Source organism: Oncorhynchus mykiss, chromosome 17 (genome assembly GCF_013265735.2).
Source record: "Oncorhynchus mykiss isolate Arlee chromosome 17, USDA_OmykA_1.1, whole genome shotgun sequence".
Taxonomy (NCBI): domain Eukaryota; kingdom Metazoa; phylum Chordata; class Actinopteri; order Salmoniformes; family Salmonidae; genus Oncorhynchus; species Oncorhynchus mykiss.
Window position 1 is genome coordinate 64607529 of NC_048581.1, and position 17706 is coordinate 64625234.

The following is a 17706-nucleotide window of genomic DNA, read 5'->3' on the forward strand; positions in this document are numbered from 1 at the left end:
TAAAGAGTGGATTCCTGCATTTTGCCCAACCCATATATTGTGTCAAGCTGGGTAAAGGACAAACTGGGAATGGTTAAATCTGTGAAAGTTTTAAGAAGTGGAATTGTTTAGATTATTTTGTGCATCCTCGCCCAGAGGAAGCGAGCGCTTCACATCACTTGGCTTGGGGCTCATTTTGTGGCATGCTTTGCTCACTGGAACAGGGTGCCTGCCGTTCAACGGGGTAATCAGTAGTGTTGAGTGTAGAGGTAGATCAAATGAAGAAACTATGTCTTGTGTTTGTGACACCTGCAGTTTGGTGAGATGTAGACCCAGTGGCAATTGAGAGACTGAGCATACCCTGTCTGTCTTGTTGAGCTCGGGGATCAAACTGTGGCGTGCTTTCTCACTGGAACAGGGCGCTGTTCAACAGGGTGATCAGTGGGCTAGTGTTGAGTGTAGAGGTAGATCAAATGAAAAATAATTTTCCTGTTGTTTGTGACATCTGTAGTTTGGTGAGGATGTAGGAAATGCTTGTAAGGGTTAGATGGAGGTGCAATTTAAGATTTTCCCATTCCCTTTTTTGGGGGGGACCTAAACGTGCAATCCGCACTCCGACCTGCGAATGCAACAATAAGCAACACAGCATATAGTCTCCCGGAAATTCATACAACGAAGAAGAAGAAGAAGCTGTTGCCGCAATATTTCTCACCATGCCTCCCACGCGCGAATGCTTCTCGCGACGAGCATAGCAGAGGCATGACAACAACAGTCAAGTCTTTGCAAACTTGCCTGTTACAATGTAACTTGTGATATTAGATTATAATGTAACATGTAACGTGTTTTTCGATCAACAGCAAAAGTGAAGCATCGTTGTAAACATTTGTGTTGAGACAAATGTAGCTGAAAGTAAAAGTGGTTGGCGCGACGACACTTCAAAACCACAGCGGGGACAGAAAACAACCCGCATATGGAACGCAAACAAGGGGAAGTGATCTCAGCATGCGTTTAATTTCCTGTTCTTAAAGATTAGCACACATTTTTCCCTTCCAAAAATGTATATGGCAATTTTATAGTTTTCACGTACTCGATAGCCATTTGCTACTCAGCTAGCAAGCTCATTTTCTGTCATGTTTTGGGAGTTGTATCGACACTTCTGGGTGGCTCAAATTTTCAACGAGCTCGACTAGTAAGGTAAGCTACTGCAGTTAACCTAGTAAGCTAGTTACTCTAAACTGTAAGATATGTGACAACGTAGGGAAATTAATGATATAAGTACTTGCACTAGCTGCAATCTAGGTAAATGCATAGCTAGCCAAAATATCAGCATTTGGCAAGCTAACAAGTGGTTGATTTCGTGCAGCTAGCGTTAACTGTTAGCTAACGTTACAACATGGCCATTTCACAGAGTCTGTGATTTAAAGCTAGCCAACTGTTAGTTGTTGACATTACTTTTTTCTAACTGCTAACTATGCATCACATTTTTACACCATATCTTAGTGATTTTTGTTATATAATATTGTTTGGGTGGCCAAACGACAACTTAACTGCAACATATATTACAAGTGACATCACTGTCTGTGCTCTTTGCTCTGTGGGTCCTAGCTGAGTGCTGTTTCGTCCTCGTTACATAATCAGAAACGCTCTAATCATATCTATAATCTTGTGTCCCTTGGTGGCCTCACTGTGAGCCAGTCTGTACCGTTTTACACCGTGAGAATGAGTGGGGGTGTGTCAGGGATAGATGAGTCAGGGCAGATTTACTTTTCATCTAAGCCTCTTACACACACACACACACACACACACACACACACACACACACACACACACACACACACACACACACACACACACTGTAGGTAGTGTTCATTACACAACCTGATCTGGCCTGCTTGCTTGAATAAAAATATATATATGCAGAGTGCAACAAATGTATACTCCTTATCAGTTCTGATGTAAGAGGCTTTTTGGTATTTATGACACATTTAAAATGAAAAGAAACATATTTAACCAGGTAGGCTAGTTGAGAACAAGTTCTCATTTGCAACTGTGACCTGACCAAGATAAAGCACAGCAATTCGACACACAACAACAGAGTTACACATGGAATAAACAAAACCTACAGTCAATAATACAGTATAAAAAAATAAAACAAAAGTCTATATACAGTGAGTGCAAATGAGGTAAGATAAGGGAGATAAGGAAATAAATAGGCCATGGTGGTGAAGTAATTACAATATAGCAATTAAACACTGGAATAGTAGATGTGCAGAAGATGAATGTGCAAGTAGAGATACTGGGGTGCAAAGGAGCAAGATAAATAAATAAATACTGTATGGGGATGAGGTAGATAGATGGGCTGTTTACAAATGGGCTATGTACAGGTGCAGTGATCTGTGAGCTGCTCTGACAGCTGGTGCTTAAAGCTAGTGAGGGAGATATGAGTCTCCAGCTTCAGTGATTTTTGCAGTTCGTTCCACATGCTGACCGAACTGGACGCGCGTGAATGTTCACCCACACCAGAAGCAATCATGACACAGGTAGAAATATCAAAACAAACTCAGAACCAAATGTATTAATTTGGGGACAGGTCAAAAAGCATTACACATGTATGGCAATTTAGCTAGCTTGCTGTTGCTAGCTAATTTGTCCTGGTATATAATTTTTTATTTTTTTATTTAACCTTTATTTAACTAGCCAAGTCAGTTAAGAACAAATTCTTATTTACAATGACGGCCAAACCCGGACGATGCTGGGCCAATTGTGCGCTGCCCTATGGGACTCCCAATCACGGCCAGATGTGATTCAGCCTCGATTCGAACCAGGGACTGTAGTGATGCCTCTTGCACTGAGATGCAGTGCATTAGACCGCTGCGCCACTCTGGAGCCCAAGTAAACATTGTGTTGTTATTTTACCTGAAATGCACAAGGTCCTTAACTCAGACAATTAATCCACAGATAAAACAGTAAACCAAATGTGTTTCTCGTCATCTCTCCTTCCTTAAGGCGCCTTTCTTCTTTGGACTTTATAAGGCGGTTGGCAACCAACTTTACAGCATTACTACAACCTACCGGAGTGTGGACCTAAGTTCATCTTTCAATCACCCACGTGGGTATATGCTCCTAAAAACCAATGAGGAGATGGGAGAGGCCCGATATGCAGCACGTTGAGCGTCACAAATATAAGCAATTTCTGTTTCAGGGCCTGGGCATGCAGACGCTCACGAGGAGTTTGGGGGCAATGATTGAATAACATGTATGTGTACATTTTATTTTGCAACGCGAGTGGTGTGGTCAGCATGTTAGGCCAATAAACAGTCAAACTAAAACTATGCCCATAATGTCCACTCTTATGCCGCCAAGAATACACAGTTATTGTGATAGTGCTGTTCAGCGTAGTTTGAGCTTTAATGGCATAGTATTTTGCTGGGTTACAAACTTGTCATCCTTTGACAAAATTCGCCATTTTGAATCCAAAATAGGTGACCTTCATGATTCGTGTAGATCCGATCAGAAAAGTTTGGGTGGGGTGGGGGGGTGAAAATGAGGTGTTTCTTGTTAAACAGTGGAGCTGGGCCTTGCTTAAGCTGGATGCCACTATAGAGGTGAAAGGAACTAATGCTAAACGTCCTCCCACTGTCAACTGCGTTTATTTTCCGCAAACTTAACGTGTAAATATTTGTATGAACATAAGATTCAAAAACTGAGACATAAACTGAACAAGTTCCACAGACATGTGACTAACAGAAATTGTGTCCCTGAACAAGGGGTGGTCAAAATCAAAAGTAACAGTCAGTATCTGGTGTGCCGCATTAAGTACGGCAGTGCATCTCCTCATGGACTGCACCAGATTTGCCAGTTCTTGCTGTGAGATGTTACCCCACTCTTCCACCAAGGCACCTGCAAGTTCCCAGATATTTCTGGGGGGAATGGCCCTAGCCCTCACCCTCCGATCCAACAGGTCCCAGACGTGCTCAATGGGATTGAGATCTAGGCTCTTCGCTGGCCATGGCAGAACACTGACATTCCTGTCTTGCAGGAAATCACGCACAGAACGAGCAGTATGGCTGGTGACATTGTCATGCTGGAGGGCCATGTAAGGATGAGCCTGCAGGAAGAGTACCACATGAGGAAGGCGGATGTCTTTCCTGTAACGCACAGTGTTGAGATTGAGCTTGTTGTCATTGCAGGCAGTCTGATGATGCTGTGACACACCGCCCCCAGACCATGACGGACCCTCCACCTCCAAATCGATCCCGCTCTAGAGTACAGGCCTCGGTGTAGCGCTCATTCCTTCGACAATAAATGCGAATCCGACCATTACCCCTGGTGAGATAAAACCGTGACTCGTCAGTGAAGAGCACTTTTTGCCAGCCCTGTCTGGTCCAGCGATGGTGGGTTTGTGCCCGTTGTTGCCGGTGATGTCTGGTGAGGATCTGCCTTACAACAGGCCTACATTCCCTCAGTCCAGCCTCTCTCGGCCTATTGCGGACAGTCTGAGCACTGATGGATGGATTGTGCATTCCTGGTGTAACTCAGGCAGTTGTTGTTGCCATCCTGTATCTGTCCTGCAGATGTGATGTTGGGATGTACCGAGGCCGCTCAGCAAGAACAAAGCCACTGCTCCAAAACCGGCATAAAAAAGCCAGACTACGGTTTGCAACTGCACATGGGGACAAAGATCATACTTTTAGGAGAAATGTCCTCTGGTCTGATGAAACAAAAATATAATTGTTTGGCCATAATGTCCATTATTATTTTTGGAGAAAAAAAGGGGAGGCTAGCAAGCCGAAGAACACCATCCCAACCGTGAAGCACGGGGGTGGCAGCATCATGATGTGGGGGTGCTTTGCTGCAGGAGGGACTGGTGCACATCACAAAATAGATGGCATCATGAGGTAGGAAAATTATGTGGATTTATTGACGCCACGTCTGAAAACATCAGTCAGGAAGATAAAGCTTGGTCACAAATTGGTCTTCCAAATGGACAATGACACCAAGCATACTTCCAAAGTTGTGGCAAAATGTCTTAAAGACAACTGAACTAGAAGCCCTGACCTCAATCCTACAGAACATTTTGTAGTCAGAACTGAAAAAGCCTGTGCGAGCAAGGAGGCCAACAAACCTGACTCAGTTACACCAGCTCTGTCAGGAGGAATGGGCCAAAATTCACCCAACTTATTGTGGGAAGCTTGTGGAAGGCTACCTGAAACGTTTGACCCAAGTTAAACAATTTAAAGGCAATGCTACCAAATACATTAAAATAGTATGTAAACTTCTGACCCACTATGCATGTGAAATAAATCATGCTCTCTATTATTCTGACATTTCACATAATTAAAATAAAGTGGTGATCCTAACTGACCTAAGACAGGGAATTTTTACTTGGATTAAATGTCAGGAATTGTGAAAAACTGAGTTTAAATGTATTTGGCTAAGGTGTACATAAACTTCTGACTTCAAATGTACGTACATACATAATCTCAAATGTAAAATATCTTTTGATTTAACTTTTTTTTTTTTACTACAGTATTCCATAGTTTTGAGGTCTTCACTATTATTCTACAGTGTAAAAAATTGTAAAAAAATATAAAATAAAGAAAAACCCTTGAATGAGTAGGTGTGCCCAAACTTTAGACTGCTACTATAAATGTACTCATTTGGGGATCTGATAGCATTTCTGATTACTCAGTACTTTTTAAAGCCCCATTGGCAACAGCCTCTAGTCTTCTTGGGTATGGCACTACAAGTTTGCTACACCTATATTTGTGGAGTTTCTCCCATTCTTCTCTGCAGATCCTCTAAAGCTCTGTCAGGTTGGATGAGGAGCATCGCTGCACAGCTATTTTCAGGTCTCTCCAGAGATGTTAGATCAGATTCAAGTCCGGGCTCTGGCTGGACATCTCAAGGACATTCAGAGACTTGTCCCGAAGCCACTCCTGCATTGTCTTGCCTGTGTGCTTAGGGTTGTTGGCCTGTTGGAAGGTGAATCTTCGCCCCAGTCTGAGGTCCTGAGCGCTCTGGAGCAGGTTTTCATCAATGATCTCTTTGTACTTTGCTTTGTTCATCTTTCCATCGATCCTGGCTCGTCTCCCAGTCCCTGCCGCTGAAAAACATTGCCACAGCATGATGCTGCCACCACCATGCTTCACTGTAGGGATGGTGCCTGGTTTCCTCCAGATGTGACACTTGGCATTCAGGCCAAATAGTTCAGTCTTGGTTTCATCAGAACTGAGGATTCTGTTACTCATGGTCTGAGAGTCTTTTGGGTGCCTTTTGGCAAACTCCATGTGGGCTGTCATGCCTTTTACTGAGGAGTGGCATCTGTCTGGTCACTCTACCATAAAAGCCTGATTGGAGGAGTGGTGTTCTCCCACAGAGGAACTCTGGAGCTGTGTCAGCGTGACCATCAGGTTCTCGGTCATCTCCCTGACCAAGGCCCTTTTTACCCGAATTGCACAGTTTGGACGGGCGGCCAGCTTTAGGAAGAGTCTTGGTGGTTCCAAACTGCTCCCTTTAAGAATGATGGAGGCCTCTGTGTTCTTGGGGACCTTCAATGCTGCAGACATTTTTTTAGTACCCTTCCCCAGATCTGTGCCTCGACACAATCCTGTCTCGGAGCTCTACGGACACTTCCTTCAACCTCATGGCTTGGTTTTTGCTCTGACATGTACTATCAACTAGAGGTCGACCTATTAATCTAAATGGCCGATTAATTAGGGCCGATTTCAAGTTTTCATAACAATTGGTAATCTGCATTTTTGGACACCGATCATGGCCGATTACATTGCACTCCATGAGGAGACTGCGTGGCAGGCTGACTATCTGTTATGCAAGTGCAGCAAAGAGCCAAGGTAAGGTGTGCTAGCTAGCATTAAATGTATCTTATAAAAAACAATCAATCTTAACATAATCACTAGTTAACTACACATGGTTGATGATATTAGTAGTTTATCTAGCTTGTCCTGCGTTGCATATAATCGATGCGGTGCCTGTTAATTTGTCATTGAATCACAGCCTACTTCGCCAAACGGGTGATTTAACAAGCGCATTTGTGAAAAAAGTACTGTCGTTGCACCAATGTGTACCTAACCATAAACATCCAACGCCTTTCTTAAAATCAATACATAAGTATATATTTTTAAACCTGCATATTTTGTTTAATATTGCCTGCTAACATGAATTTATTTAAACCTCAATAGGGTAGGGGGCACTATTTTCACCTCCGGGTGAAAAGCGTGCCCAAAGTAAACTGCCTGCTACTCAGGCCCAGAAGCTAGGATATGCATATAATTAGTAGATTTGAATAGAAAACACTCCAAAGTTTCTAAAACTGTTAAAATAATGTATGTGAGTACAACAGAACTGAAGTGGCAGGCGAAAACTTGAGAAAAATCCATCCAGGAAGTGGGATTTTAAGAATGTTTTTAGTTTTTCATTTACTGCCTATACAGATTCCATTCACGTAGGACTCGATTTGCACTTCCTATGGCTTCCACTAGATGTCAACAGTCTTTAGAAATTGTTTCAGGCTTGTATTCTGAAAAATTAGGGAGTCAGACCACTCTGAATGAGTGGACAATGCAGTGTCCCAGAGGTTTTTCATGTGCACGACCGAGAGCGTGCCTTGTTTTCCTTTTATATTGAAGAAGCTTTTGTCTGGTTGAAATATTATTCATTATTATGACTAAAAACAACCTGAGGATTGATTATAAACATTGTTTGACATGTTTCTACGAACTTTACTGATACTTTTCGGATTTTTTGTCTACCTGTTGTGACTGCCTTTGAGCCCGTGGATTAATGAACAAAATGCGCAAACAAAGCGGAGGTTTTTTGATAAAAAGAGGGACTTTATCGAACAAAACAAACATTTATTGAGTAAATGGGAGTCTTGTGAGTGCAACCATATGAAGATCATCAAAGGTAAGTGATTAATTCTATCGCTATTTCTGACTTGTAACTCCTCTACTTTGCTGGGAACTCTCAGCTAATCGCATGGTATGCGTTTTACTGTTAAAGCCTTTTTCAAATCTGACACCGTGGTTGGATTAACAATAAATTAATCTTTATACCAATGTACAACACTTTTATGTTTTATGAATTTTTATAATGAGTATTTCTGTTTTTGAATTTGGCGCTCTGCAATTTCACTAGAATTTGGCCAGGTGGGACGCTACCGTCCCACACCCCCTAAAGAAGTTAACTAGGGAAATTGTCACTTCTCTTGCGTTCTGTGCAACAGAGTCAGGGTATATGCAGCAGTTTGGGCAGCCTAGCTCGTGAACTGTGTGGAGACCATTTCTTCCAAACAAAGACAGCCAACTTCGCCAAGCGGGGGATGATTTAACAAAAGCGCATTTGTGAAAAAGCGCAATCGTGGCACGAATGTACCTAACCATAAACATCAATGCCTTTCTTAAAATGAATACACAGAAGTATATTGTTTTAAACCTGCATATTTAGTTAAGATAAATTCATGTTAGTAGGCAATATTAAACTAGGGAAATTGTCACTTCTCTTGCGTTCATTGCACGCAGTGTCAGGGTATATGCAACATTGTGGGCCGCATGGCTCGTTGCGAACTAATTTGCCAGAATCTTACGTAATTATGACATAACATTGAAGGTTGTGCAATGTAACAGCAATATTTAGACTTATGGATGCCACAATGATAGTTTCCGGATTTGACCATATTAGTGACCTAAGGCTCGTATTTCTGTGTGTTACTATATTATAATTAAGTCTATGATTTGATAGAGCAGTCTGACTGAGCGGTGGTAGGCAGCAGCAGGCTCGTAAGCATTCATTCAAACAGCACTTTATTGCGTTTGCCAGCAGCTCTTCGCAATGCTTCAAGCATTGCGCTGTTAATGACTTCAAGCTTTTCAACTCCCGAGATTAGGCTGGCAATACTAAAGTACCTATTAGAACATCCAATAGTCAAAGGTATATGAAATACAAATGATAAAGAGAGAAATAGTCCTATAATAACTACAACCTAAAACTTCTTACCTGGGAATATTGAAGACTCATGTTAAAAGGAATCACCAGCTTTCATTTCATATGTTCTCATGTTCTGAGCAAGGAACTTAAACGTTAGCTTTTTTACATGGCACATATTGCACTTTTACTTTATTCTCCAACACTTTGTTTTTGCATTATTTAATCCAAATTGAACATGTTTCAATATTTTAGACTAAATGGATTTTATTGATGTATTAAGTTAAAATAAGTGTTCATTCAGTACTGTTGTAATTGTCTATATATATATATATATATATATATATATATATGAAATTTGCTGATTTAATCGGTATAGGCTTTTTTGGGTCCTCCAATAATCGGTATCGAAAAATCATAATCGGTCGACCTCTACTATCAACCGTGGGACCTTTCCAAGTCATGTCCAATCAATTGAATTTAACACAGGTGGACTCCAATCAAGTTTTAGAAACATCAAAGGTGAACAATGGAGACAGGATGCACCTAAGTTCAATTTCGAGTCTCATAGGGTCTGAATACTTATTTAATTAAGGTATCAGTTTTTTATTTTATACATTTGCAACAAAAAAAACTTCACTTTCATTATTGTGTGTAGATTGAGTTTAAAAATATATATATACAGTGCCTTGCGAAAGTATTCGGCCCCCTTGAACTTTGCGACCTTTTGCCACATTTCAGGCTTCAAACATAAAGATATAAAACTGTATTCTTTTGTGAAGAATCAACAACAAGTGGGACATAATCATGAAGTGGAACGACATTTATTGGATATTTCAAACTTTTTTAACAAATCAAAAACTGAAAAATTGGGCGTGCAAAATTATTCAGCCCCTTTACTTTCAGTGCAGCAAACTCTCTCCAGAAGTTCAGTGAGGATCTCTGAATGATCCAATGTTGACCTAAATGACTAATGATGATAAATACAATCCACCTGTGTGTAATCAAGTCTCCGTATAAATGCACCTGCACTGTGATAGTCTCAGAGGTCCGTTAAAAGCGCAGAGAGCATCATGAAGAACAAGGAACACACCAGGCAGGTCCGAGATACTGTTGTGAAGAAGTTTAAAGCCGGATTTGGATACAAAAAGATTTCCCAAGCTTTAAACATCCCAAGGAGCACTGTGCAAGCGATAATATTGAAATGGAAGGAGTATCAGACCACTGCAAATCTACCAAGACCTGGCCGTCCCTCTAAACTTTCAGCTCATACAAGGAGAAGACTGATCAGAGATGCAGCCAAGAGGCCCATGATCACTCTGGATGAACTTCAGAGATCTACAGCTGAGGTGGGAGACTCTGTCCATAGGACAACAATCAGTCGTATATTGCACAAATCTGGCCTTTATGGAAGAGTGGCAAGAAGAAAGCCATTTCTTAAAGATATCTATAAAACGTGTTGTTTAAAGTTTGCCACAAGCCACCTGGGAGACACACCAAACATGTGGAAGAAGGTGCTCTGGTCAGATGAAACCAAAATTGAACTTTTTGGCAACAATGCAAAACGTTATGTTTGGCGTAAAAGCAACACAGCTGAACACACCATCCCCACTGTCAAACATGGTGGTGGCAGCATCATGGTTTGGGCCTGCTTTTCTTCAGCAGGGACAGGGAAGATGGTTAAAATTGATGGGAAGATGGATGGAGCCAAATACAGGACCATTCTGGAAGAAAACCTGATGGAGTCTGCAAAAGACCTGAGACTGGGACGGAGATTTGTCTTCCAACAAGACAATGATCCAAAACATAAAGCAAAATTTACAATGGAATGGTTCAAAAATAAACATATCCAGGTGTTAGAATGGCCAAGTCAAAGTCCAGACCTGAATCCAATCGAGAATCTGTGGAAAAAAGTGAAAACTGCTGTTCACAAATGCTCTCCATCCAACCTCACTGAGCTCGAGCTGCTTTGCAAGGAGGAATGGGAAAAAAAATTCAGTCTCTCGATGTGCAAAACTGATAGAGACATACCCCAAGCGACTTACAGCTCTAATCGTAGCAAAAGGTGGCGCTACAAAGTATTAACTTAAGGGGGCTGAATAATTTTGCACGCCCAATTTTTCAGTTTTTGATTTGTTAAAAAAGTTTGAAATATCCAATAAATGTCGTTCCACTTCATGATTGTGTCCCACTTGTTGTTGATTCTTCACAAAAAATACAGTTTTATATCTTTATGTTTGAAGCCTGAAATGTGGCAAAAGGTCGCAAAGTTCAAGGGGGCCGAATACTTTCGCAAGGCACTATATATATATATATATATATATATATATATATATATTTAATCAATTTTAGAATAAGGCTGTAATGTAACAAAATATGGGAAAAGTTAAGGGGTCTGAATACCTTCCCGAATGCACTGTAGGTTACTTTGATGTTATAAAACCAATCAACCCACTGATTGGCATGGGCATTTCTGTTGCTCATTAGAAAAACAAGATTTCAGTCTTGGAGGTGTGTTTCCTGACCGATTCTGCAGAAGCACATTTCACTTCCTCAAAATTCCCAGAATGATAACTCAAGAAGTTTGTAATTTTAACGTTTTTGCAGAGTATGTTTTGGTTGTGCAATTTTATATCTAAAGGTGTTTTGTGCAGTATTTCTGAAGTAGAACAATGCAACGTGTGTTGTCTTATGTAAACAAAGTCGTTCTGCTGGGTAGACCTGTCTCTGTCTATGCTATTGGATCGAGCACCATCACCTCAACTGCTCACCCCATGTTAAAGTGCAAGTGTACATCGTCAAATCAAAACCCAACCTTCATTTGGGGCGGCAGGGTAGCCTTGTAGAGCGTTGGACTAGTAACCAGAAGGTTGCAAGTTCAGACCCCCGAACTGACAAGGTACAAATCTGTCGTTTTGCCCCTGAACAGGCAGTTAACTCACTGTTCCTAGGCCGTCATTGAAAATAAGAATTTGTTCTTAACTGGTTAAATAAATAAATAAAATTACCCGTTGTGACGCACGGATGTTCCAAGATCCGTTTTAGGCAAGACTGACTTTTTTTTTGTCAAATATGAAAGAAGAATAACTGTTTCTGACTCATATCGATGCCAGATAGGCCAGTTACAAATGGATTTGTTTTTTTAAATGTAGTTACTCTTTAAGCTATTCATGATTAATGTATAATTTTCCTGTTTAGCATTTATAGGCCCAATCAATCAATTGAAATCAGTTTTGAGCTTTCCTTGTCAATTACTTTTCATTTGAAAATCTAATGCTGTTCCTGAGTTTGAAAACAAACCTAATCCTGTCCCTATCCCTGTGGTATCTTAAGGGACAGGATAGGTGTGGGCTCCACCTTGCCATTTAATGGGCCTGGACTGGAGTAGCATCCCCCTTACTTCCTATATATGACATTTATACAGTAGAGCTCTCCTCTCAAAGCCTGTGTGTTCGCTCACTGTCAAGTTCACAGCTGAGGACTACAGCACAAAGCTCCCTGCTCCTTTGTTGTCCTCCAAGTGTCATCTGCACCTCTACAAGTCAAAAATGTTTCGGTGGGCTGGGGCACGTCAAGTGTTCAAGGTCTTGTAGTGGATGCGAGCTTCGACTGAATGCCAGTGGAGGAGCAGGTTGACATGGGAGAACTTGAGAAGGTGGAACACCAGGCGGGCTGCAGTGTTCTGGATAAGTTGAATGGCACAAGCAGGGAGCCCAGCCAACAGCGAGTTGCAGTAGTCTAGTAGGGAGATGAAAAGAGCCTGGAAATGGACCTGCTCTGCTCCTCGTGTGAGTTTGAGTCGAACTCATGAACCTGCAGGAGTGAGTCACTGCATTGATGTTTGTAGAGAACTACAGGCTATTGTCCAGGGTCACGCCAAGGTTATTTGCACTTTGGACATCGTGGAGTTGTCAACCGTGATGGAGAGGTCTTGGAGCAAATTAAGGAATGTGTACACCATTTCTCCAAACGTTTTTTTAGAAAACAGCTTGTCGTCGTTACGACTGATTGAATTAAAAAAAAACACTGTTTTAAGAACGTTTGAGATGAAAGGCCTGACCAAGGCACTAGGCTGTGCTGAAACACTGATCTTCAAATCACCTTGAATTCCAAACAGAAACTTTTTATTAGATGATTAGAAAATGCTGGCACTTATATTGATGTCTGATAGCATTGGTGCCAATTATAATTTTTTGCTTTCACGTTGAGTGCAGAAAAAGGCAGGTATGTGAGGCTTGTTGACTGAGGCTGCAGATTCTGAATCGGGGTCTCTATCAGGCTATGAGTAGTCGCAGTTCAACAGTTTGATAACTGTCTGTTGGTGACACTCTGCATGTCTGATCTCTTTTTCTCAGTAGCGGGGAGCATGGACAGCTCTGTGACCCTGTGGCAGTTCTTGCTCCAGCTCCTATTGGACCCCACCAATGATCAGCTGATCTGCTGGACCAATGAGGAGGGCGAGTTCAAGCTGCTGCAGGCGGAGGAGGTGGCCAAGCTGTGGGGCGCCAGGAAGAACAAACCCAACATGAACTACGACAAGCTTAGCAGAGCCCTGAGATACTACTATGACAAGGTACACACACCTCACATTAGCATAGACAAGGGGCCCATCGATGAGGCAAGTTGAGAAAATGAGGCCGGGGTTCATAGAGCCCTATAAAATCGGTTTTATTTTTCCGTTTAGTTTCAGATTTGTCCAGGTTTCTGACTTCTCATTTACACTTTTTAAATAGAACACCCAACTTTGTTGTTTTTCTAAGTCTACAACAATGCTTAAACCACATCAGGAGACCACTAAGACATTTTCATGTTTGGGTGTAGATACCCTTTAATTCAAGTACACACCAGCAAGAGACTTGTTTGGTTGGCAGTGTTTCTGTAGCGCATATATGTTTGCTAAATAAATCGCAACTGGATTGATGCAAATAATAATTCTGCTATGTAGGCATAGGTTACTTTGTAGTTAACATTTAATAGAATGTTTTTGGGAATGCCTTTCCACCTATCAGTAGACTGTTATCATTAGCATCATCGCTAACAGCTACACAGTGGTAGACAAACACGCACACAGACGGGCATTCCCGCGTTGCCTCTTCAGGAAGTTATAAGTTCAACACATTTAGTTGATTTCCTTGTAAGTTCAGTACATTTTTTGAATACTGTTGAATTCTATTTTAGTGTCTGGATTCCGTCCGCGTTCTCAGCAATCCGAATTTTATAGGGCCCTAGGTTTAGTTTAGTGCTAGGCTGGGTAGAGCTGTGGGCAAGGAATTCTTTGTGGTTAAGCACTCCTGTGACATGTCACCACCCAGCACCAGTCCTTCAGAGTACTGCTCGGTTGCTGTGTATCTTGCCCACTCTCTCTGTGGTTTGGCCTAAAGACAGCCTGCATCTGTCAGTGGGTGGGGTGGTGAGTTGTGTTTAGCTGAAGACCGAGCACGACAGGCCTGATTGGCTGTTTGTTTGGCACAGACAGGAAGGATGGAACATTCCCACGCAGAAGTTACTCTGTGGGCTGTTTTTGTAAGAGAGGGAGAAAGGACAGTCAAAGGGAGGAGAGCGTCTGTCTTTCGTTCAGCTGTCTACTTTTTCTCCACAATGTAACATCCCTCTCCTTGTTTTCTCCTGTAGAACATCATTAAGAAGGTGAACGGGCAGAAGTTTGTGTACCGCTTTGTCTCATACCCAGACATTCTGAAAGGGGATGCCTCTGTTCGGCCCGATGGGGAGGGGGGTGCAGGGGGTGGCCTGCCCCTCTCAGAGAGGGGGGTCAACACATCCAGAGATGATGAGGGTGGGGACAGGAGTGAAGGTGTGACAGCAACACGGGGGTCCAGTACTAAGCCGTCCAACCGTAATGACTACATCCACTCTGGTCTGTACACCTCGTTCACCCTCACCTCGCTGCAAAATGGACGGCAGCTGTTCAAGTCCATCAAGATGGAGAACCCCGGAGAGAAGATGGCCGACAGGAAGTCCAATACCCGGGCCCAAGACCCACCCTCTCAGCCAATGCCATCGCCGTCAGTCATCAAGTTTGGGACCACCCCTCCCAAGAGAAGCCCTCCACCACCTCAGGTTACTATAGAAACATCCAGTCCGCCATTGTACCCTCTCCAAGTCCCACCTCCCATAGATGATGTAGTGAGGACACATTCCACCCTCCTGCCTCAGGCTGTGTATGCGTTTGAGCAAACCAAGACCTTGGAATCCTCGAATCTTCGAATCCTGCATAGTTTCAGCTTATCAGAGGTGCCCTCTCGGAGTCCCTCCCCCAGCATGGTGCCGGACTCCACCCAGGAGCTGGTGATTGACAGTGACATCGAGTCCATCTCCTCACAACCGACAGAGATTCAGATACAGGCGGTAAGAATAATGTGCACACACACCTTCTGCGACATGGAGTCCATCTTTGTCCAATCCACTGAGATGTAGATTACTCAACACGAAGATGGATTTAGCATTCATGTTTTTGCTTTCTGTGATTCAACTGACTGTGTGCTTCTCATTCTCTCTCCCTTTCTCTGTCAGGTGCAGAGTTCTGGCCATGTGTCAAGTGGTGAGGTATGTGGAGGAAACGGGGACAAGGGAGGGAATAGGGAGATGAGTTTGTCTCCGGTGTGTGCGAGTGGCCATATCACAGGGGGCAAGGCCCGCAAGCCTCCTAAAGTCCTGGAGCTTTCCACTCCTACACTGGTGGTCACTGCCTCTGACCTTTCACCTATGAACCTCTACAGCCCCTCACTACCCACCGCCTCTCTCACGCCAGCACTGCTACAGGTGAGACACACACACACACATTTTTCCACAATCTTTACACTCCACACTCACAGTATTGTTTAAGATGTATTCTTGATTAGGAGAAGATACCTCATCCCTAATCGTAAATGTGACATGTAAACAAACGTCATTGATAGTTTTTCCCCAGCAGATGGCAGCAGTGCTGTAGTTTTATTGAACACATTTCCTCTCTGACTGAACTGATATGTCAAGACAACAACTGTTGTCATTCCTTTGGCCTGTCAATGGGATGTTGGCCGTTTGACCACATGTTCCTGTTGTGATCATAATATTAGATTATATCAGCAGGACCTGACAATGGTCTCATTATTCTCTCAGATTTTCCCTCTGTGGGTTAACATCTATGCTACTGCGGTCATGAGATGGCTCCGTTGGAGCCAGCCCCTGGCCAGCTTCTCATCTGGGTTGGCTTTGCCTTGGGCTGCTGGTAAACAATCAAAACCTCCATTATGGATACAAAAGAGAAAGTTGTTTTCAATTAAAATACTATCACTTACAGCTCTAATTTCAGCATTGAGAATATTTTTGTACCAATTGGTGATAATTTTGAGATATTCCCAAATGGCAATTTGAGTATGTTTTGAAGTTTTTTTCTTGACATTGTTTCTGTCTTTTTCCTAACTACTAGTGTGTGTGTGTTTACAGACGCCCACTCTGTTGCTGACCCCCAGTCCCCTGCTGTCTAACATCCACTTCTGGAGCACGCTCAGTCCGGTGGCTCCCCTCAGCCCTGCCACCCGCCGCCAGCAGGGAGCACACACCCTGTTCCAGGTCAGAACACACCCCCTCTCTCTCATCGCAATCCTCTCTCATCCCTTTCTGCACTTCAGTGTCTTTCTCTCATCACGCTTTCTGTCCTCATTGGTTCCTGCTCGAGCCTGTTCTGTCTCTGTGTCTCTGCTCTATACTGTATCTATTTTTGACCCAAATTCTGCTCTATATGACCCATTGAAGTTATTCTGTGTTCTCTTGTGTTCTCTTCCAGTTCCCCTCAGTGCTCACCCCTCATTTCCATATCCCCACACACAGTCTGGATGGGACCAACACCCCCGGACCCCTCACTCCAGACTCCCATAAGACATAAGGGACCTTACCCTTGGAACCTGTGGAGCCCCCAGACGCAGAGGCCCTACTTCTGCTCTACCCGCACACTCCCAAACAGACACAGGAGACATGGGGGTTGATGATTTGGATAAATGAGGACCATCCACTGCCAGGAGGGACTGAGACGGTTAGAGGTTTCCAACACGCACACATCTTGATTCCTTGAACACTTCCTGTTCTTTTAACTTGCCATCTTCAGGTCTCCATTGACACCTCTCCTAAAGAAGTATTTTTAGGAATTGCCATGGTAACCAGTGCTGCAAAGACTAGTGATTTGATGCTGACCAGTCAGAAATGTGCATCACTTTACCTGAACAGCCAATTGTGTCTCCGCTCTGAGACCAAAGGGATTACAGACCTTTTTCTTTCTATTTCAACCTAAATAGTTTCCTTCTATTCTTTTTGTGGAACTTCACACTTTCACAACAAACTGTTTGATGGTGTGTTGTCAATTCCCAACTCAGTTTTTAGATGCTTTTTAATGGATCATTTCCCAGTTATTAGTTATGTTTTTAACGTGTTTTAACCAGCTAACCTTAATGTTTCTCCTCACCGGCTCTCTTAGATGGAAAATGCTTGCCAACACCAACTCTACTCTTCCCTTAACTGTCAATCCCCTCATCTACATGCCAGTATATACAGTTTAAGTCAGAAGTTTACATACCTTAGCCAAATACATTTGAACTAAGTTTCACAATTCCTGGCATTTAATCCTAGCAAAAATTCTCTGTCTTAGGTCAGTTAGGATCACCACTTTATTGTAAGAATGTGAAATGTCAGAATAAGAGATTTATTTCTGCTTTTTATTTCTTTCATCATATTCCCAGTGGGTCAGAAGTTTACATACACTCAATTAGTATTTGGTAGCATTGCCTTTAA

General features: G+C 42.6%; 1 protein-coding gene across 6 annotated transcripts; it reads left to right on the top strand.

Moving 5' to 3' along the window:
- The first annotated feature begins 665 nt into the window (after nt 1-665).
- LOC110494386 (ETS domain-containing protein Elk-4) lies at nt 666-17583 on the top strand. 6 transcript variants are annotated; one of them, XR_002469268.2, is made up of 7 exons: nt 666-1173; nt 13278-13495; nt 14554-15288; nt 15454-15702; nt 16042-16150; nt 16369-16494; nt 16709-17583. XR_002469268.2 is itself a non-coding variant. In XM_021569390.2 (6 exons), exons 2-6 carry the CDS (start codon nt 13289-13291, stop codon nt 16805-16807), a joined length of 1416 nt encoding a protein of 471 aa, XP_021425065.2. In that variant the 5' UTR covers nt 666-1173; nt 13278-13288; the 3' UTR covers nt 16808-17583. The 6 variants fall into 6 exon arrangements, 4 of the variants coding, with proteins under 4 accessions (XP_021425065.2, XP_036806336.1, XP_021425067.2 ...); XR_005037048.1 differs by having other exon boundaries at nt 16753-17583; XM_021569390.2 differs by lacking the exon at nt 16042-16150.
- The last annotated feature ends 123 nt before the right edge of the window (nt 17584-17706 follow it).